The sequence below is a fragment of the Parus major genome, chromosome 4, assembly GCF_001522545.3.
Source record: "Parus major isolate Abel chromosome 4, Parus_major1.1, whole genome shotgun sequence".
In the NCBI taxonomy this organism is placed as follows: domain Eukaryota; kingdom Metazoa; phylum Chordata; class Aves; order Passeriformes; family Paridae; genus Parus; species Parus major.
The window spans coordinates 26,592,410-26,615,451 of NC_031771.1; the positions used below are offsets into that span (position 1 = coordinate 26,592,410).

General features: G+C 40.7%; 1 protein-coding gene across 2 annotated transcripts in view; it reads left to right on the top strand.

Moving 5' to 3' along the window:
* Positions 1-7,543, top strand: part of MND1 (meiotic nuclear divisions 1) — a 40,681-nt gene extending 33,138 nt beyond the window's left edge. For both annotated transcript variants that reach the window (XM_015625672.1, XM_015625671.3), the window contains exons 7-8: positions 5,644-5,688; positions 7,300-7,543. In XM_015625672.1, the coding sequence (XP_015481158.1) occupies positions 5,644-5,688; positions 7,300-7,406 (152 nt within the window). In that variant the 3' untranslated portion in view covers positions 7,407-7,543. The remainder of the gene's footprint in view (positions 1-5,643; positions 5,689-7,299) is intronic.
* Positions 7,544-23,042: the final 15,499 nt, after the last annotated feature.

Here is a 23,042-nt window from a genome sequence, read left to right on the forward strand (position 1 = left end):
CATATATACACAGATATTGCAGCAGAAATACTCATCTAATTCATATATCAGTATTCTTGAGTATTTTTCTATCACAAATAGCTTATGTTGTGTTCTATGCTTTTCAAAATACTTGTAGATCAGTAGGTAGCATTCATAATTGTCAGTGCTTTTTCTTGAAGTGCTGAAACTTTATTCAGAGTCTAAAATAAGTTAGTATAAAAAGTTGTGTTGAGTTTATGATGCCATTTAAATGAGAAATCATATTTACACATTGACTTGAATTTAGTCATGAATTCCAAAGCATTGTGACCTGTTGATTAATATGAGAAGTGTTATGTGGGATACTGGAGTATGGGGGAAGAGTGATGTGTTATTTTGAATTCAAAGGAGTTGACAGAATTCTGATGTGCTATCACTTTTCTACATGGCAGCTCTTTATTCTGTTTATAAGAGGAAACGCCTCTTTGGGAAGCATGGGGGAGGATAAAGATTTCCAAAAGTGTGGAGGTATCTGCCTAATACAGGATTACAAAACGTTCTTGTAAAGCTCTTCTTGCTCCATTCAGCCTGTTGACAGCATTGGGGATTACTTCCTCTCAAGGATACTCAAATATGGACCTTAAGAAGCCGCTTCATCACATCATTGCCATAAATAGTCTCCAATGGCAAGCCACAGGCTCTTGATCAGAGTCTGTGGTGTCAGTTTGTGAATGGACATGTGGGTAGGAATTACTAGGCAATAAATAACCTTTTCTGCTTTCAGTGGATGACAGGTATATAATTTCTGTGCTCACCTTCTACCCTGGCCTTTGGAGATGGGATCTTTATTTGCATTAAATTTTTCCACTACTGGGGAAAAATTTTGGAAACTACATCACAGGATATTATAGTGATGCTGCCCCAGGAGAAGTAGGAAAACAAATCTGTCACTGTGATGATGGCAAGGTAATGTTTCTGGAAGGTAAGGGCAAGCTATGTGCAGGAAAAGGGATAACTCTCTGCAGAAGGCAGTGGATAATAAGAGTCTTGGGAGGTTCAAGTGCATGTACAGTTCCTGGGGTAGTTGCCATTTTTCATCTTTGAATTCAGTCTAAGTGAATGCATATGTATTACAGGAATTCAAATCCACTTAATGCACTTAATTTACCCTGACCAATTTCACGAGAGAGATTGGGACTCTTTGGGCTAATAATCCTCCCAGGTCCCTGAGAGCAGTTGCAGCTGTTCCCTGCATTTCATGCAGAGGAGTTGCAATCCATGCTGTAAAATTACTCCCTCACCCACATGCTGAAGACTGCAGTTGTATTTTGCAAGTATCTGCTAACACCCTACAGACTGGTGGGTGACTCTCTCCTTGGTAAGGTGCTAATTCCCTCTGCAGTCATGTGCCTTTTAAGTGAGGAAGTCCACACAATTTTCTTATGGCATTAGTTGTGGTAGGTCAAAACTGGCACCAGAGTGTGTAAGCTTTATAAATACAATTAACTTTTGTTATTCTAGGGAAGCAGAGGTTCTTGGAAGTCCTTAAAGTTATCCAGAAAATGGCAGAGTAGAATCTAGGAGATCAAAAAAAGCTACAGCTCTTTATTCATTTCTACCAGCTCTTGTGGTTGTGAGCTGGTTCTGGCCATTGGTTTGTTGTTATTTTGTTTCTTTTACTATAGCTACTGGAACTATAATATGTTGCCTTTACAGTCTGAATTTGAGTACTGTTCCATGACTGTATTCTTAGTGTTGCTTTAATGATACGTATGAGACTTAAAAAGGTATTTAGGAAGAACCTAAAGTACATTTGGAAAATGTTTGTGAGGAGATGGTGGTGGTTGTTGCTATCACAACTGTTTTTTTCCCTGTGGAAATATTTGAAACTTCTACAGCTTTTGGACATTCAATTTTGGAATGCACATGGGACTCTTAATTCCAACCATCTCCCACTCCCAGTGAAAGAAGTGAGAGAATCCGGGGGCAGAAGGAAAGAGGAGGCTGTAGTTCTGCAGTATGCTGAGGATGAATATTGGGGCTTCCTGAATCAGATCAGAAACACTGTGGCCTTACAATGATTTGAGTCAATGTATAATGCCTTTTGAGATTTGTTAGAAACACTGCTGTGCTGATGTCCTGTGCTGCTGGCTTTGACTCCTGACTAGGTGCTGTCCATTTGCTTTAGAAGCTTCTTAGTGCACCTCTGACAGCTGTCCACATGCCCTTTTGTCACCTCTGTCTCCTGGCCTGCTTCAAAATATCTGCAGGTCACTGGTAACTGCATTGATTGCAGGTCAATACACTTACCTGCATTGAAAAGCCTGTTTCCAACCCAGCTTCGTTTTCTTTTTAGATATTTACCACATCTGGACCTTCCTTTCTATACCTTTGCTTTCCTCTGTGGGGTTAGAGAGGGTTGTCCCTCTGATAAGGACAATCACAGATACTTGTGATAATGGTTCAGCTCCCAGGATCCGGACTTTTTGAGTTCTCTGCAGTTCTCCAGAGATCCTCGGGGTTGAGGGGGAAAAAAAGCTTTCATGAGGACTGGTCAAAATAACTCTGTCCTGTATCCTTTCACTGTTTCGGGCATATTTCCCTTGCTGATGTAACAGACCAGCACTTCAAATCTTGCTGCTCCTGGGCCATGCATTGCTGTACATACAGTGTACATGCATTGCTGTACATACAGGTTGCTTTTGTTCAGCTTTGGAGACAAAATGCAAGCTTCCATTTTCTTTCTTAGAAAATGCCAAATGTGCCTGAAATTAGTCAGCAGAGGATACAGGTATGTGCCTCAGCCAAATAAATTACTTGTATCCTGCAGACATGGGAGTGGGAAAGTCTATTGATGCATTGTCACACAAATAAGTGCAATAAATATGTAATGCCCAGAAGAAATGGATTGTTTTGCAGCTTCCAGACAGCAATTACATATATTGTCAGCCTATATGCAGATGTATAGATACAGACTGTAACTAGAGCCTAATGATAATGAGAACATCTGGAAAATGTTGTCTCCTTTATTGCTTACCTCTACTGCATATTTGGCCTTTTATTGTCTTGTGCAGATTCAGTATTGGAGCATTATTTAGTAGCTGCCAAAAATCAAGTTCACTTCAAGCAGCTGTGGTGATTAGGAGCATCACAAGGACTCCAGACAAGTTTGGGACTTCATGGTTGTGATGGTTTTGCCAATTTTCCAATTGCCCTTAGTGCTGTGTTTGAGTTTCTCCTTTTTACAGCTTCACACAGTTTGTGTCCTAATTCTGCTTTGGTGTGTATATTTCTGAGTTCCCATGTTCTTGCTGTCTTTAGATCTTGAGCTTTCTTTTTCAGTGCAGTCTGAAAACCAGCCTGGCTGTGTGATCCCTTGGAGCCAGAGAACAGGCAGTCAGAAGTAGCATGACTTTGAGTTAGTTACACCCATACATAAAGTAGGTGTGTCTGGGAGGGTTTCTGCTTTACTACTCCTGCTTTCCCTTATCCTTTGTGCATGTATATATACAGATGATGCAACCAATGGAAGTCCCAACAAGCAATTGTAAAAGAGTTCCAGAAAGCAGTGAAGGTGCAGCTTTCTTCATTTCTGTCAGTTCTTGTGATGGAAGTCTCTGGAATGATGCTGATGGTGTCTTCAGGAGATGCAAGTCCATAACTATCAAAGCCTGTCTTGCTCCTCTTAGAGGTGTGGCATTGGCTGCAGCAGAGAAACACATGGTCATGCAGTGGAGTCATAGGCAAGACTTAAGACTGATCCCAAGGGACTTAAATCTTGCCTTCAGATAGCTAAATATTCGCCTGTAGCCATGAGACACTGGGGAGTATGTCTGTCTGTCTGTCTTCCTGCTCTCACTACCATGTTTTCATTTCTAGCCACAGCTTGGTTATAGGCAGTGACTGCCATTCTGACTTGTTGTCCAGCCTATGTCTGTCATCACCTCAGCCATTTCTTTGACAGAGGTGTGAAGTCACATTTTCAGAACACATGAACACGTGTATGTTTTGACACACGCGAGCAGTGTTTGCAAGATGTCAGTACACTATGCTGCCACTGTTGAGCAGGTCAGCTACTTCCAGCAAAGCTGAGCTTTCTGCTGAGACCTCACAGGTGCTGTGGAATAGGCTGGCTCACCCACCACCAGGATGCTTTCACCTCACAGCTCTGGATCCGTGGAGTTTAATGCCATCCCACTTTCCCCTACTTCATTTCAAACCTCATTACTTGGAGTCAAATAGAGCTGCCAAGTTTTATGGTACAATTTTAGAAAAATGTGAGGGAAGTATTGTAGGTCACACATTTAAAGCCTTGATGAGTGGAAGCCCTTACTCTGTAGACTTGCTTTAAGCATGGTTAGGTTAGGTACTGTTCCAAATGCCATTAGCTGCAAGTATGTTGTCAGTGCTGCCAGTTGTGGAACTGAACAAGTGGGGATGGCAGCAAGCACTCAGCAAAGGAAATAAGAGATACCTCTCTCAGGCTAGAAACAACTTGAATTTCTGATACTTGCAAGCAAGCAAAAATGCCATTTTCTCTCCCACTCAGTTTTTTGCTCATCTTTTTTGCTTTTCTTCATGCTATGCTCAACCTTTTTAATTGAAAGCAAGTTTTAGAAACTATATTGGTTTTGATATTACTCCAATGTAAATGTTTTTTATAACACTTTACAGGAGTATTAAGGTTGGAATAATGAGTACTTCCCTTCCTGTGTGCTAGCAGATGATTTTTCAGCATAATTTAATTTTACTTAAACTGTAATATGGGTAGCAATGGATACCTGATCATGTATTCACATTTCAGTACCCTGGAGACAAGTTTCATGCTGACCATTCAAATGAGTGTTATCATGCAAGTGCTAACAAGACTGACTGGGAATAACTAAGTTACGTGTAGGCGTGAGAACCAGAATGATTCTGATAAATTCCCACGTTACAACCTGACCTGCTTGATTCTATTCCGTTCTTACTTTAATGGGAGCAAGGTCTAAGATGGATCTAAGAGGAATTCTCCTTGATTGTATTGTCTCGTGGAAACTATACAAGACCTGTTTGTAGCAATGGTAATTTACTATTATGTGTTCAGTTCTGGAATGGTGTTAAGGGACATAAGTCAAGTTTAATTGCTAGAAACATTATTTTGTCCTAATTTCATTGAGGAAGTTTTCAAAGCCTGGGAGACATTCCAGAGCTATATGATAAACTTTTGGATTGATGTGATAGACTGCTGCCTTGTCATTTTCCTTATCTATATAGAGTCATGCATACCCACGTGATGCTTTACTTATGTATAGAGAGGATTATGAAATACTTTCCATTTCTGTTGCCTCTGGTATCTTCAGGCCATGTACCTAGTTCCAATCTTGGTGAAAACAATTAAGCCCCTAGGCAAGCCAAACTGGGGTTATTTTATTTTAAAATACACTTCAAAAATTACAGTTATATATATATATATGATATCTTTTATGCTCTTTGCTCCTCTTTTTCTTTAACCTAGCTTTGTGCTTGCCGGAACCTTAAAAGTATAAAACAAGTGTTTGGAAGCAGTAGAATACCTTCCTTACGTTGACTGGTTCTTGTAAAAATGACATCAATAAAATAAAGTCTCTGTGCCTTGAAACTATGTGATGATTTTACTGTGATGTATGCTTTTATTGTTGTTGGTGTTTTTCTCTGTTTCAGGCCAAACAAACCAAGTGGCCAAGGAGGCAGCCAACAGATGGACTGGTGTGTATTGCAGTGACACAGCTTCACACTAGAGCAGTTGCAGTAAAAGACCTACTCAGTGCTAAGAACTTTAAATTTGATTAGGACTTGACACAGGATAGTTCTCATTTATAAAAACATAGAGAAATTTATTTTACTTTTAAAACTACTATGATTCAACAAAAAGAATACATCTTCTCAATTTAGTTACTGAATGCACTTCATATGCCATAACAGATTTGTCCTTCTGGTGCTGTCTTGTACACTGTGTTAAATTTTGCAACTTGTTTCCTTGGATGAGTCAAAATCTCTTAAGATCAGGAAAGCAATAGAGACTGGAAATGGTGATGCCCAGGTATTCAGAGAGTTTAATTCTATTCTGAATGTTCATTTCTTTCTAAAGACTAGAATGTTTTGTGGTAAAATGATAATAGTAAAATCGTACAGTAAAATGATGCATAATTTTTAGTAATGTTACTACGATGATATTCCTATGGAAGTTTAACTCAATTTTATGTTGTTGATTAGCTTTGCTGTATTCATTCCCATTTTTCAAAGCAAGCAATTTATGTGTCCTTATGGGTTTTTTTAAAATTATTTAGAATATTGTTTATAATTATTTGTCTGGAAGAGATCTCCTACTGATGGACTACTTGCTATCATTGGTTGTGCCAAGTGCAGCAGGATATCATTGTCTTAGTCTTTGGACTATTAGTTTATATCTGGGTTGTTTACTGCATATGGGGAAATAAAATTATGTATTTAAAAAGCAACTTCTGGGAGTTGTCGGGGCTTTCTGCTGTTGATGACAGGCTGTTCTCAAGGCCTTGAGTGAAGTAAAGGAACTGTGTCTCAGCCTGTAGAAAGTACTTTGCTATTTAATGAGACAATTTGGTTATATGCTGCAGCATATTTTTCTTTTGAAGAGACAGTTTTAAAACGAAATGTGTGATGGTTAAAGAAAAGAAAAATATCTCTAAGCTGTGCAGAGACAAGGAACACTTCCTCTCTTAAGGAATACTGCAATTTATGGGTGTTAAAAATGATGTAATGAGTTTCAGTAAATGCTGCAGTGAAAAATTATATTAAGTTGAACAAAGTGTATATGTTAAAGTAATGTGATGCTAAAAGAGAAGTGTTGACTAAAATAAAGCTTCTTGAATGTCTTTTTTAAAAACTCAAAAAACACAGTGTCTGAACAAACACTTAGGACTAGAAAGGACCTTACAGTTAATTTAAATCCAGTTTTTATAGCTGTAGACAGTCAAATAGTAGGTGTCTAGTTGAAGAAGGACCTATAAAATACTTACTATGCATGTTCACACTTACCTCATCACTATAGCAGGCTAACACTGTAATTGTAGCTTTCAGTCTCCTTGCAAAAGAGGAGCAAGATAAAGATAACATATTTTTATTCAGTGCTAAGTAAATTATTTCCTCTTTTTTGGATGTTATTAACAAAAGCCTTGTGTTTTCTTTTCTAAATCTACTTAGTAATGATGTTCCCCACTGTGTACCTTTTTCATGCGAACAAGAGATGTTGCAAATGGAAGAATTTTGTTGTAGCCAAGACTATAATTCATGCTTTCCTCACAAAATAGTCAAAATGGATGTTTTTCCTTCTGTTTACAGATAACATCTTTTCAATAAAATCCTGGGCCAAGCGTAAGTTTGGATTTGAAGAGAGCAGAATAGATAAAGGTTTTGGAATCCCAGAAGATTTGGATTACATTGACTAGTGTTGTTGATGGCTGACACAGTTGTACATAGTTTGTTAAATATTCATAGGTGCCATTAAAATGTGAATCTTCTCCAAACAAGTGACCACCCTTTAATTTGCTGTATTTGTTAAGGTTAATAAAATACTAAAAATATATGTTGCAGTTTTTTTCTTGTACTCTGTAGATAGGAAATGTCTTGGTTTCTTCTCTGAGACAGAATGGACAGAGTTTATAGGAAATAATTATTACAGAATCTTGAGACTGGATTTAACTCTTCCTTTGCTTAACTGGGAGTAGTAAGTGCTAAGATGTAGAAGCTCCAGGGATTTATGTTTAAACATGCTGAGTGGGAATAACAGGCAACAATGTGAAGTAGGATGAATTTTTATCTCATCACACCAATGAAATAGAAAAGAGGCATAATCCATTAATAGAAGACAGTGTGACAGTAAGGAGGTGAGTAGAAAGGCTAAGGTCTGGTTTCAGGTAATTTTTTTATTGTGTTGCTAGAACTGCCTGTAAGCTTAGTGAAAAATTATATTTGTTGTTGGAAAATACTAGTTCAACAGAGCTGAATCTGTTCCAGAAAATATATTGGATTTGACACTGAGAAAGCTGATCTGGTCGAGAGTCTATCTGCATAGAAGAAGGATCAAAGAGCACCTATCCCTTCACACCACTGTTCACCAAGATTTAGGATGTTTATCTGGGATAAGAGAGTGAATTCAATTTACGGTTAAAACCAGCATTTTTGAGTTTATGCATGTTTTTCAATTTCAGGTTAAAAGCGCAGCCAGCCAAAATAGTAACAGATTATGAGTGCCTCATTTTGTGTTTGGTGAAATTTCTGGAGCATCTCACTTTGTATCAGCTTCTGATTTCTAGTTCTGATCAGTGTATGGCTACAGCAAGAGAAATGGGCATTGGAGATTTATGTTCACCTTCCACAGCTGTGGATTGCAAGATGGCATTTCTGCTCTACGGCTCTGGAGGATTTAAGCTTTACCTTTAGGAGGCAGGTGGGCCTGCTGCAAGACACTGAAAAGTGTCTGTCTGCCATTCATGTAACTTCTGATGAGAGAGCATTGCTGAAAAGGTGGCATTTAGCTGGAGATGTGCCCAGAAATCTGTCTCCTGTGACCTTTCCAATTAAAAAGTTTCCTAGCAGTTCAGCACATGTTAAAATCCAAGGATTTCAGATATGCCCCTGGCTATTGTCATCTCATGTCTGCGAAGACAGCAGAGTTCCTGGGAAGATAGCGGGTGGAAGATTTTCCTCTCATCGAGTAGCAAGCTATCCGTTGCCTAAGGAAAATATATGGGATGCCTGGCACACAGGAAAATGTCATTATGCTTAAAATTGCGATGGAGATGTTTCCTTTTATATGTTTGGAAGGACTTTATTCCTAATATGTGCAATATTGAACACTTGAGTACAGCTGCTGACTGGTAAAGGCGTAAGTGAAATAGGTGGCACTGAGCTGAGTTCAGCGTTGGAGTGTTCCTTACCAGGCCTGCCTTTTGCCCCAGGAAGGGGGTGCTGTGCAGCAAAGCTTCCTGCTGCTGCCAAACTAAACTACCGATGCACCTCAGCTTGGGTGGTTGGATTGCTCTTGGATTTTGTGCTGTGGAACAGCAGAGACAATCTTTTTAGTTCTTTGTAGGAGATATCTCTCATGTGAGTCTTTTTTTTTGGTTTTGCTAAACGTTTGGATTCTTCTGTGACTGTTCTGTACCACTTAACAGGTGCGAGAAGCTTCTTGGCACATCTGTGTTCAAGAGCCCGTAACTGCCATACAGTAGAGGTGACAATGACTACTCAACAGGATTGTTTGTATGAAGGAGCATTGACCACATTAACTAACAGGTGTTTTTTGCCTGTTAGAATCACTTTGATGTGGCTGACCTACTTGTCAAGTGGCCTCGGGTAAGTTACGGTCCATAGCAGCTCATGCACCAAGACTTGCTGTGGTACCTTTGGGGATGAGGGTTTCTTACTGACTTCACTGCTTTGGCCACTTTCCAAATTCAAGAGGGAAACAAAGATGACCAGCTATGTAACTTTAGCTGCAATATTGTGGCTTCCTGTCTGTAGGGTAGAAGCGTTGTGGACTGTAATAAAACCTTTAAATATAATAAATACCACTTAACTGTACTTGAGGTCAATTTTCCCAGAGATAATACAGTCAGCCAGAATGAGCTGGCTTTAAAAATGTCAAACATGGCCATTATGCTTCGGACACAAAACTTAGGTAGTTCAGTTGTAGGGAATTTCTAGCAATGTAATTTTCTGGTTTGGGTTTGTTTTACAGGTACAGAACAGACATAGACATACCAATGCACTTTATTTTCTGTTCTGTCTCCTGGTGATGGTTAGCAAACCTAGAGGGAGAATATCTCTGCTTCTGTAAGGACACAATTTTAGAACAGTCAGAACAGAAATTTGTCAGCCAGAGAGGAGCGGAAGAGGGGATGTGTTACCAGAAACTCATTCTTACTCCTCTAGTAGAATGGATTTATTTTGTGTTATCTTTTTGTGATTCTGGATTTTTAGCACAGGTGAATTTCACCAGTAAAACCAAAGCCAGATCCTTTCTGAGAGAGAAAGACACAATTTGTGTATCTTGTATATTCCAAGATACTTTGAGCCTGCTGCATCTGCTCACTTTTGGAAGCTTTTCCTCTTAAAAAGATATGCAGTGGACTGCTAAATCCCACAATATGAAACAATGTAGGATTGTGTGGTTTGAGATGTGTGTTCAGTTTTTAGGAGAAGCTGGGACTTTTGTCATCTGCTGAGTTAAAAGTCACTAACAGTTAATATTTTTCTGAGAATTTTTTTGCTGTTGGCCTATAGCAAAATTGAAAATACTCAAGCTGGTTTTTTGTCCCAATTTGTTATTTTCTCCAGATATAATCTGAAATATTTCTAAAGAATCTAACAAGAAAACAATGGACTTTTAAGTGCTTACTTCTACTGTTATTCTTGTGGTTATGTCACAGCTTTTTTATGTATATGTCTTCCTCTTTTCTCTCTCTTTCTTTCTTGTGCCCTCTACGGTTTTTTGCCCACATAAGGTAAATGTTTTCAACTGTTACAGCTAAGTCAGGAGGTCAAGCCCTTACTACAGAAAACAGTTACTAGTGCAATGGGTGAAAATCAAAGCTGTTTTTAGCAGAGTCTGTAGCTCTGAACAGTACCAGGAACAGCTTTTCAAAATCTCAAGGAGTTGATCTTTACAGTACTAGGCTGAGGTGTTGGATAGACCTGCTCTTTGGGACTGATGTTGATTGATGATGATTGACCACTGAGAAGCATTATAGATGCAGGAAAAAATATTTATGTCTACCTGGTCTGCTAGGAAATGTTACTTATTGAAAGAAAGTTGCTGATTATATCTGCCGTGAAACATCCCATTCTTCCTTTTCTTTTAACTTGCCATCCACATGCTCTGTACAACACCAAGCATCAACTCTAGGACTCCCTTTATGGTACTTGCAGAGTGTTAAATGTTAACAATCACAGAGGTTTAGGCTTTGACACAAGTCAGGTGCTAAGCCTTTCATTAATGCATCATGTAAAATGTCATTGCTGTTGGGGGGTGTTTTAGAAGGGAAAATCCAGGCTCTGACGCAGATGGCAAAGTGATGCTGTTATCATGTGACAGAGGTGGAACTGAAACTTCTTGGGAGAATGAGGGGCAAAGAAACCCAGTTTGTGATGGTGACTAAGAACTTCAATACAAGAGCTCCTTAGAGAGTCCTTCTGTCACCCAGGCGTATTTCCACCAGTCAGGTGATCTGGATGGTGTTTATCTTCACTTTGTTTCTTTTAGAGGTGAGGTTTGTATGATCACATTTTTCTGTCATTTATCTTATTTTCCCTCCCACTGTTCTTAAATTACCCAGTGATTTCAGCTAAGTTTACTCTGAGGGGCCCTGGTACAAGCTCACAATTTATCTGTTCTGTTTGGCTGCCTGCCTGATAAATACAGACTTTCCCTTTCCCACCTACCACTTTTGGGACCTGAGAAGGAGTAGAGCATGTTGAGGGTGGGAGGAGGAAGGAAAGATGTCAAAGATGGTGATGGAATATTATGTGAGGGTCTGGCAGCATTGCTGGGGCTGAGATGGGATGATGTGTGCATCCTTTCAGTGGGAAGGAACAGGTGACTTCAACAAGCAAAGTCCTCGACTAATCCTCGGTGTCACACACATGATTGGGTTCTTCCCTGATGGCAGCAGTTAACTATTACACGGGTCCTGTATAAATGTTCTTGTGCATAAGGAGTCTGCATTCACAACAAGGATAGCCTTTCTCTTCAGCTTCTTTTTCTCCTTGTCCCATTTGCATTTTCCACCCCTCCACTGTAATTTCCCTTTTAGATCTGCTTGTAGCAACCACGTAGGCTGAACAAGCAAAGCACTGCAGTCTGTGCAGATGGTTGTCTGTCTTACTCCTCCTCCTGCTGACACTGCTGTCAGCACACACACCTTCCAGTGCACAGGCATATGGGAAGGGAAGCATCTCTCTCTGTGTTAGACTTGTCTCTTTAAACTCTATGCACAAAAGGTTGCATGTCAAGAAGACCAGGGAGCAAAAATATCTGTGAACACCACCACAAGCACCACTGAAATCCTCAGCGTCACTTCAGACTCTTTTATAACACCTCACAAATGAATGAACAGTTTTTATGATAAGTGGTGGTTGTACTTAACCTAGTTAGAAAAATTTTCCTTAGAAAAAAAAGGTCCTGCTGAGGTATTTATAAAGAACAGTTTTTAAGCAAAACCTGCTGTGCAATTTTCTGTTTCTAGTATTTGATGAAAACCCAAGTTATTCTGAGAAACTATGAGCCTTTCCATATGAAAAACTTAATTTTAAAATACACTCCATCTTTTTGTTCCAAAAAAACCTTACTGATCTGGCAACCCAGTGCTAAAGTAAATCCTGTAGCCTGTCCAAGGGGCACCTTGTTTCAGGTGAGATGATGAACTTCAGCTGTGCTGCTGCTGAAGCTCAAAAGGAAAAGCTGTTTAAAATTATGACTTCTAGAGAAAGCTAGTGATGGAAGAAGTTGTGTTTGTATTGAAAAGAGCCTGAGTTACCATCTGTATACTGAAACCATGTCTTACAGGGATCCCCCTCTTTCCCTTGACACCTTTGATCATATCACCTTCCTTCAGGCTGCACCTCACTGGCATTCTGGAGATGGGATTTTTATGTTGAGATGCAAAATTATTTTTTTTTTTTCTCATTTTTGCAGTCTACAGTGGGAAAAATGATCACTCACTTTTCTTTCCCTTCCTGCTAAGAAAAAAAGGAGAGTTAAGAAAGTCAATCACATGCATTCTTGCATTATCATTACTAGCCATGCAAAATAATGCCTCTGGCTGATCCTAGCATTCTTGAGGATTTTTCAAGGAAGATAAAAGTCAAATTTTCATACTTTGTTTTCAGTTTCTCAGAAAAATTAATTATCTATTGAATCAGATTTTTTTTCCTTGTTACGCTGTACTTGGTGAAGGACATACTTCCAGTGGCAGAAATGCTTTGATTAATTTTTTTGCATGGACATCAATTAATCATCATAATAAACTGTATTCTTCTGTGAGCTTTTTTCTCCTCCTGAAATATATTCTAGTCAATATTCTCTTCCCTATGTTTTAAAGAGTCACCTCCTGAGATCAGTGATTAAAAGATCAAGGCTCTGCAGCAGACCTATTTGTTATTCTTGTGGCCACTGATGCTGTACCTGTCTGAAAAGGATATGTAAAAAATAATACTGAAGAAATTTATACCAAGTGCTCCAGAACACCAGTCTCTATTATCTGGTGAAAGGCAGGAAGCCTGGACAGTATGGTCCATTTTTGGTGTAACTACCATCCAGAGGTTCAGTGAATGAGTAATTTTTTTTCAAACAAAACATTGAACAAAGCAGCTTCAAATCCATCTTTGTAATCCATCAACTTTTTCTGGTACTTTCATGTTAAGCAGTTTATAGAAATGACCTTAGATTGGAGGTGGTGAAAAATGAAAATAGATGCACAATCAAAACTTCAATTTAAAATATTATGTTCAAAATTGGATATCACATTGTTGAGGCTGTATTTTTATTCAACAAAAAAAAAAAGTCTAGGAGCCTTTTCCTTGTCATAAACTGTTTAAATCATTAGAAGATTGTACAAACCTAGGAGAATGTCTGGGTAGGAAATATGTCCTCACTCTTTCAAGTAGGCATGATCTAAAACCTGCATTTTGGGGTTGTGTGTTTTCATTATTTTTTCTTTAATGCTTAGGCTAGTTAGAGAACCGAGAGAATTTTCTGTTAAATAGTCTTTACTGATATGCAGATTTGGCTGATAACTGGATAGGAACATGTGGAAATGAAAAAAGGGTATTTAATGTCAACTTTCTTGGTTCTTGTTAGACTTTTGCCGTGTCAGTCTTGAGCCAGCAGAGTGGGCATTGTCAGACCTCTGATTTGAACCAACTTGAAATCAGAAAACCATAAATGAAAAGCATTGATTCCCGATTTGATTTCCTGTACCAACTCACCAGCTGCATCATTCAGCTTTGGATAGGGAGCAGATAGAAAAACAATAGCAAAGAGGTTTTGCAAAGTTTTTTTTTTTGCTTTTTACTGTTACTGTTTTTGCCTACTATATCTCCATCCTGAATTATGGTGGGAGGGAGGAGGGTTCACTGCTTAAAAAGCACAAGTAAGATCTATGCTTAGATCCACCTTTGACAGCAGCTCCCCTCTCTGCTCTTCTAGACAGCTTTATTTTTGACAGATTTACCCTAACAAATCCTTATCTTGGCAAGTGAGTGGTGAGTACTCATACTCTAGTATAGGTTTGCATCATAAACTAGTATGCAATAGTGTAAGCAATGATTTACAGTTAAATAAAAAAAATTCAGAGGACCAGGCTTGCAGGTGTACTATGCAGTTACTGAAAGAAACCCTTTGATGTTAAGCTGTTTTATCATGTAATTTTTTTCAAAGTAATGTATTTCAGAGGCTTCAGTTTCATACACCATTGCACAGTTCTGTCACCACTTGTACAAACAACAGCAGCGATAGTGGGACACCTTTGACCAAAATTAAAGATAGTTTGACAAGAAGCCAGTGGAGAATAATTCTGCTCAGAAGTTTGTCTTCTTGAAAAAGAAACATTTCTGCAATAAAGTCCTTACGGCTTGCTTGATTTCTGAGTGCTTCAAAAGGCATCTAGATGTGATTAGTGAATGTATTTTCTCATCAAGCCTGGGGTTTGCCTCTTTTCTCCACCTGACAGGTGTCATCTTATCTTGGGCTTGAGCGTTACAGGCTGGCCTGGGAGTTGGGGCAGCGAGGTGGTTCTCCAGTGCTGCGGGTGGCTGTGAGCAGAGATACTGCTCCTTGGCTGCTTGTGTGCAGAGAACAGCCTCCTATCTGGGAAGCTGGAAAGCTCTTGATAGCCTTGCAAGAAAAATATTTGTGGCAGTGCCAGTAGAACCTTATTCCCATTATTTTAGAGCTCATGTTCATTTATTTCTCTTTTCAAGTCTATGGCCAGCCTTCATAGCTCAAGGAGAAGCAATAAAAGTAAAATAAAAAGTAAATGCAAAGCAGACCAAAGACTGAAGATGAGTGGAAGAAAAAAGCCTTCTGACTTCTACTCTGAAGGTAACATTTTAACATGATGTTGAGACAGACCCTAGGGGTCCCTCCTCCCTCCACTACCCTGGGTAGCAGGCATTTCTCAGTTTGCCCGGTCTGTATGGCAGCCACAGGAATAAGCAAAATCTGTGGCTGTAAAGTGCTGCCTTCCTAGATTGTGCCAATCCCGTTTGCCTTTGCATTTGACACCTGGGTTTTCAGTCTGCTGGGGAAAAAAATCACCTCCTTCCTAGTAGAACTGGATAACAGACAAGAAAATGACAGCCTGAATGAAGTAACTTGAGCAGAGGTGCTCACCTGTCTCTGGCTTTTGCATACTGAGAGATGGGGTGCCAGTCAGCTTGTCTAAAGCTGTGTCCTGGGAGAAGCTTTTGAGCCCCATATCCATAGCTTTGAAGGTCATAAAAGCACAGCAACAGGAAGCTGTGTCTGTTCCATTTAGCACTGCCATTCCATGCCACTTTAAAATGTGCTGTTTTAGTTCTGTGGGTCATCTGGTCAGGTTATCAGTTCAGTTAAGGGAATGGGCTGCTGATGGTTCACCATCCTTTAAAATAAGCTCTGTACCATAAATGCTTTCTTGTTAGTCTCAAAATTGGTTTCCATGGTAACTGTCACTGGAACAGTCTTTCTGTCGATGAAAAGGAGGAAAATAATTTCCTTTATAGGCATCCACTGCTCAGTAAAATTCCCTTTTTGCTTGAACCCTGTTTGCCTCTAGGGAATCGGGATTCTTATCTCCATGCACCTCCACCAAGTGTGCTCAAGGTTTCACCCCTGCAATTTCCTTCTTCCACTCTTTTCTGCCTTTTGAGTTTAGATCATTACTTTTTGCTTCAGAGATAAAAATCAGTGACGTTTGTGCTCCAGAATTCCTTGGCATGTGGCTTCTATCTTAACCTTCTGGCTAAAGCTTCTTGAATTGCACCTGATTTTTATGAAAACAGAATTACTTTGCTAAAGTGCTCTCTGCAGCAGGTCTGGGAGGTTGTGTGGCGCAGGATGCTGCTGGATGTCGAACTTCTCATCTTTCCCTTTTATGGGTGACTTGTTTTTACAGCTCAGCCTAAAGTTGCCTTTCACCCAGAGCACTGGATGCCAAGGCAGAACCCAGTGATCTGTGGTACAGTGTGGAGCTTCTTTTGAGGAAAACTTGTGATTGCTCAGAGATCAGTCACGGCAGAGACTCTGCAAACAAGTCCTGAACTCTGCATGTGTTGTAATGTCTCGCTGCAGAAACAGCTGTCAGTGTCAAAACAAGACACAAGAGGCAGCTTTAGCTTTAGCTCGCTGTGGGGAAAAGTAGCCTCTCTGCAGCATCAGGTGGCTTCAAGACTGAATAGCTTTTGTGGAAAATGTGCTTCAGTCAAATGCCACTTAAAGTACAGTTGCATTGCAGCCTTGCCAATGGAAGGGACCAGCCTGAACATATCTTCCCATGAGCACCATAAACAAGTCTTGCTTATTTTTTTTCTTGAAATTAATTACATTTCACTTATACCTCTGTCTTACCTGAAAACTTAGGGAATGATCTTACCCCACAGCTTCTCAACTGAAGTTTACCTGGCATGCTTTAAGCACAATACAGCATCTTTTGCTCCTGACCCCCAGGCAGGTTACTGAGTGTTTTTCAACGTCTGCCTGGACATCCCTGGGGTTTTTGAGTACAGCTGTGCTAAATGCCACATGAGGCATTTGGGCATCTGTATCTCTTCAGAGTTTTTCAGGAGACCAAGTTCTACTGAAATCACTGGGAGCCTAAAAATCTGTGAAAGTTAGTCTCAGGTTTTTCCCTGCTAAATGGATTGAAATAGATAAGGGAGATTTTGTGAGGTTTTTTCCCCCATTTTTCTGTTGTTAAGGTCAGCAGGATTGTAAATCATCCTTTACTGCAGGAGCAATTGAGCCTGGTTCTGAATACAGCAGGAATATGCAAACTAGATGAATGTAATTTTGCTTACTACTGTTTCTAGAGCCTAAAATACATTGGACAGGATTTGAGGTCTCAACAGCAGTAGATTTTTTTTTTGTCAGAATAAATGTTTTTGGAGCTGACAATAGTCTCATGTCCTTTTCCAGTTTGAGGAATCTGCTTGGAGGCTGGCCCATCACCAAATCTCATCCACATTTAATATTTTTGAAAGATGGATGCATAACCTTCAGCTACTTAAAGCAGAAATTGAAATAAACCAGATTTCAAGTTTAATCCATTATGCTTTTCCCCATGATTTCTTGATTGGAATGGGAGTGTTTCCCAGGAGACTTAGAGGTGAGTTAGCATTCTTTTCCTTGAGAAAGTTACATCAAGCATCCTCTGTTTTCATGTGCTTGTCATGCTAGATATAATAAAGAAAATCTTTTGAATTTTTCCCAAATGGCTAGAATTGGATGCTTAGATTTGGATAATGCTAAGGAAGATAGCCTAGCTCTCCAGCTGAAGACCGATGAGTTGGTATAAAACCTAGATGGGTTCTTTTGTGGATGGAGTTAGACTGTCCATACAAACTCCTAACCTCTGATTCTTAGGACTATGAATTGTGGTGAATATAAGATTCTGGCTTTTTACTTCATGTTTTTCTGGTTACTTGCACAAAAAAAATTGACCTTTTAGAAATATCAACCTGTCCTCCTTGCTACTGTATGTCATATTAGAAAATAAATATATAAATAACTTCAAAACATTTTCTCCTGTGCCTTTTATTTTGGTGTTTTGTTTTGTTTTTTTTTCTGTTGCCAAGGTGATTACTTAGTGAATGCATTTAATTGATTTTGATCATCCATAATTGTATGGCCACAGACAAGTCCAAGCAGTGAGGCACCAAATCAGAAGTCTACATTGAGTAGTGATCTGTTTCTTGATATGCTCAATTAAGAGCAAATAAAATAGGACAACAGACAATGTAATTTCTTTAAGGAGTATTTCTAGCTTGAGTGGTAACATGCTTTTACATCTGTATGATTTACTGTCCCTCTCTGTCTGTGTAAGCCCCTAGTTCATGCTCTTTACACATGGCAATTATTAGACCACAAACCTATTTTTAGGCTGAACCTTTCACCTTTTTTTTTTGCTGTAGGAAAAACAGTTGCATCCCTCCTTTTGGTGTTTCAGGGAATCATGATAGTGATTAAATTGCCTCTTGAGATTCTTATGCTACCAGTTTCTAGAATATCTGTAAAACAATATCCTTAGCATCAGTTCTACTTAATTATTCAAAGTCTTCAACCTAATTGTGAATCAGGAAAAAAGTCAGTTGGTAAGGTTTTGGGATTTTTTATCATACTGATGAGTGCACACATATGTTCTTCTGGACATTAAGAGCTTGGAGACTGAGAACGAGGTACTGGGGTTACCCCATGTGTTTGCTTGCAGTACCTCGACCTGGGAACGTCAGGTTGATGAACCCTTCTTCCATAGCAGGAAATATCTGAAGGAAAAACGTGGGCAGATGTTGGCACTGTGGTGTTTGGGCTTCTCCTCGAGTCAGATATGGGGCTCTGTGGGGTGGTGCAGGCTGCTGGAGCAGGGCTGGATAATGCCTGTGGGGAGTCAAACCATCCCCTGGGATTCTCTCCTGGTTTTATTCTTCTGGATCTTAGATTAAACTGCTAAACCGAGCAATTTTAGTGGTGGGTGAAGAAATTCCCTGTACCACAGGCTCCAGCACACAGGTCTAACAAGCACTGTATTTCTGGCTGTGTTTATTTTGAATTTGCTGCTCAATTTTAATGACTGAATAGGTCTAAAAGTCGGAACAAACCTGCAAGTGACAGAGCCCTCAAGGTGCCCCAGAGCTTCAGCAGCAGTGCTCATCCATGGCCTCTCACTTGCCAGCTGGCTCCCACGTGGTCCAGGGGCAGGGGAGAGGGGACTCCCACCAGCAGGGACTTGAGACCCTCTGGGACCTGCGGTGGGAGCGTGTGCCGTGTGTTGGCAGGGCAGGAGCGCGCACAGCTGCAGGAGGCTGGCCCATCACCAGGCAGCCTCCACACGTACATCTTTCTCCTACGTCTCCAAAAGTTAATACACTCAAAAGCAGTTTAGCTGCAGGGATGCACTGTAAATTTCCTTAGTTTAAATGAACTGGTGCAGGCACTATATCCCCAGCTGGGGTTAAACAGGGCATGTATTGTTGCCTGTCTTTCTACATCTGGGAATAAGCTAGTAGCTTGTTAACGGTACCTAGCAAGTGGGAGAAGAAAAGTGGCCTTAAACCTGATTCTGGCAAGGAGAAAAATCAAATGGAAAATATGCATTTTTAATATGCCACTGGGTAAGTATATAATAGCAGAACAACATTCGTTGTAACCTGATATCCCTCAGGAACGAGGGAAAAGCTGACTGCTTGCTCCACTGAGCCAAAAAATAAGAAAACATGTAAGTGCAAGTGTGCAGTCAGCAGCATAAGGAATAGTGCTTCAGAGAGCTGAGAGCAAAGCTGGAGTTCTGAATGCTAAAAGGCTAACAGTTTTACATAGCAACACAAATTATTATTGGTAACCTCTTTGTAGGGCAGTCTTCAGTGTCCTAAAGAAAGTCTGTATTCTCGTGCACTTATCCAGCCGTCAGACAGCTGTTATGGCAGAATCTAAGGAAATAGTTCATGTTAGCCATCTTCTGATTTCTTGCTGGAAACTAAATGGATTTTGGACATAAAAATGTAATTCATTACAATAACGAAAATGTATTTCCTAGGGCAGATGTGTTGTTTTCAGAGGTCTGATGTTTTATCAAGGCCTGTAGAGGAGCACCGTAGTTGCATTTCATTTGAATGCCACGCAGAATATACCATAGGTTTGGAAAAGCAACCCTGCATGCCCTTCAGGCACCTGGCAGAGTACATTTTTGGCACAGCAGGCAGAAAATGAGGCATCCAGCTCCTGTGGCTGACAATGTGCATGGCTTCTCATCCAAACTCTGCTGGAGCTGTACTGCTTCCTGTCCAGCTGTGAGTGCCATGCCACTGAGAATAGCTGGTGAGCAAAGGGCCAGACCACAGCCCTTGGGATGTCAGTACAGCACCTGGATGCTTGCACATCCCAGGGAAAAGGGCAGAGGTGCTGTGAGGTGAAGACCTGTGCATTGAAAATATGCTCCCCTAACAAACAGAAAGTTCCTGCAATTATTTGGAAGAAGGCTGTACAAGTGTCATTTTTGAGAGACAGTGATAGAAATTATAGTTGCAGGGAATTGCAGATGTTCTGTGAAAAGAAATGAACAAGCCCAAAATTGCTCTCTGGAAAATAAAATAAGTCTTCAAAATGTCCAGATCACCTGATTTTTCTCCAGCACTTATCTAGGCAGCATTTGAAAGTGGATTAGAAAGTTGTAAATATCTAGGCTGATTCCTGGCTACAGGAATAAGAGAAAAAAATTACTCTTTCAGCTCTTTCCAGGACTGCCTGGGTCTCCCTTCTCCCTAAGATGTTCTGGAGTCTTCCACTAGACAAGGGCTTCTGCAGAGACTCCTTCAGCAACCAGACCATTTCAGGCGAGGGGAGTCATGTGGCTCCCATCCCAGGCCAAGGCATTGCCTCCCCACCCCTGGCTGAGCTGTCTGTGGGTACCACTCAGTTCCAGGTCAGCAAGGTGGACATTCATGGATGTTCTGTGCCTTGGAGAAAAGCTTGTCTGTAACTGGGCACCCATGCCTGCCAGCCCTGAAGAAGCATCCCACATTTACATGTGATGTTTGACTTCAGTGGTGATGATCCCTGGAGAGGACTTCAGTACTCTGTATAGCAGAAATGCCATGAGATACTCAGCTCCTGCCTAGGATTCTGCTGTTCTGCGGGGTAGGTATCCACAAAGGACTGTTCATGCTGTGGGTTGAGTATGGGAACCATCAGTTTTCTTCTCTTCATGTTGTTTGAATTGTACTGTACCCTGTCACCCACGCCACTGCTGCCCATGCAGCCTGGGTGCAAGGCAGTACTTCTCCTCATCCCACATCAAAACCTGACACGAAGCTCTGACATGAATGCTGTTAAACGCCAATGCTTTGGGGTGGTCAGAAAGGCTTTGTAATAGCACCCCTTGTCCTCAGGGAGAGATTTGTTTTCTCTTTTGTTATACTGTGGCTTTTCCCTAAAGCAGGAAGGAGCTAGGTGCTGGGGGAAGGCACTTGGTGAAAAAGTGGTGGCTGCAGCCACACAAATTTTCTGCACACAGGTGAACTGAGAAGTCAGGCCGTGCCCAGAGGTGATCCCTCCTCATGGCAAGTCTCACACAGCAGGCAGGGAACCCGGCTCCAGTTGGAGAGCCTGACCTATGTGTGTGCATCATGAGCCCTGGCACTGAGCTGGACAGCAACCCTGGATTCTTTGGGTGTGTAAAAAAACCCGGTGTCCTTAGGTCTGTGGCTTGAAAAATCCCTGGTACTTCACAGACTGTGCACATTATGTTGTTCTGGGTTACCTAAATTTCCCTCTCAGTTTTGGATGGAAGTGAAACTCTTATGTGCTGTCAAAACCGGCAGGGAGGTGGTGGAGGGGGGAGGATAATTTTGCACAGCAACATCTTTTTTTCAAACAGATTATTCAATCAAGTAACTGCAGCTCACAGGTTTCCAATTGCTCCCCTAACTGCCCTCTGGCCGGTACCATGAAAGAAATAAACACATTCAACTTCTTTTTGTAAAGGGAGAACATCTGTGACCCATTAACATTGGATCCTGGGCTGCACAGCCAGTTTTGGAAGCACAGCTCTGGCAAATTCGCCATTCACTTCTCCAGGAGTTTGGCATTGCTGTTCTTTTGTATTTCATCAGCATGTTTATTTTTGTTGTAGTAACACTTCAGGCCTTAAAAAAAGAGCTACAGCAGTACTTTACTGTGTTTTCATAAGCTTCTAACAGTACTGTTTCCAATTTGGGTGTATTTTGAAACATGTTATACTTTTGTGCTATGTTTTTTCAATGTCATTCATCAGTGCATCTTCCTCTCTCAAGAGTCTCTGCACACATGTGGAAGAGCTGCATTCTTAACAGCTATGCTTTTTTTCTGACATACTGTGGTACTAAACTGATTCTGGTTGCTTTGCACTTTGTCCAGGGTTCAACCCTTTGAGCTCAAATCTCTCATGCCCATTATCTGCCTCCAACTAGTTTATGTTCATTATTTTCAATTGCAGTGAAAAATGGCTCCACTGCACTGAGGACTGAGGTTAAATAAGACTACATTTTACCCCCATTAAAACCTTCTACAGCTATTGAAATTGAAAATTAAGCACGTGGTGACTCTGCCATGGCTCATGCCATGTCCTTTTCCAGCCCATCGAGCTTCGCCTGCAGCTGTGGCCCAATGAAATACTGTGGTCTTAGGAATGAAATGCAGCCTGCAAGACACAACATGGCTCTCTGCATGCTGCTGAGGTGTGCTCAGCTATTAACTGAACAGCATCTGACATGCTGTGAAATCCTATTTTACTGTTTTATTTCTAAACCTGCTCAGGCACCATGGCTTTTTTCCAAAGCTGGTATTTATTACACCTGTTTGCTTCAGACTATCCTTTCAATCTACTTACGGGCATCCTGTACCTGACTCCATCCACAAGGTGCTGTTTTTACATGGATCATCGCAATCTTTGTGGGTGTCTCCCTGTCCTCGTCATTTTCCCTGGTGATCAAGAGCACTGGGGGTTTTGCCAGGGAAGCCTGACAAAGCAGGAATGGGGAATTCATGCCAGTGCAGCCCAAGAATACCTGTAACCTTCACCACCTGAGCGAGGAGGCATGGGTAGGGTGGTTGCTTATTTTTGGGATTCAAGAGGAGCTTTTCCTCTCACCTTGAGATGTTACCAATGTTGTGGTAATACAGATTGAATGCCCTTGCCTATAAATGGTGACAAGCAGGGCTGTACGCTGAAAAATGAGTGCCTGTTTGGGAAACCAGAGTTTTACTGATGCCTGTTTTACTGCTTTTTCCTTTAACCTGTAGGTAGTGTAGTTCTGCATTAAATGCTGCCTTTTGCACAGTCCAGGGGTGTGCA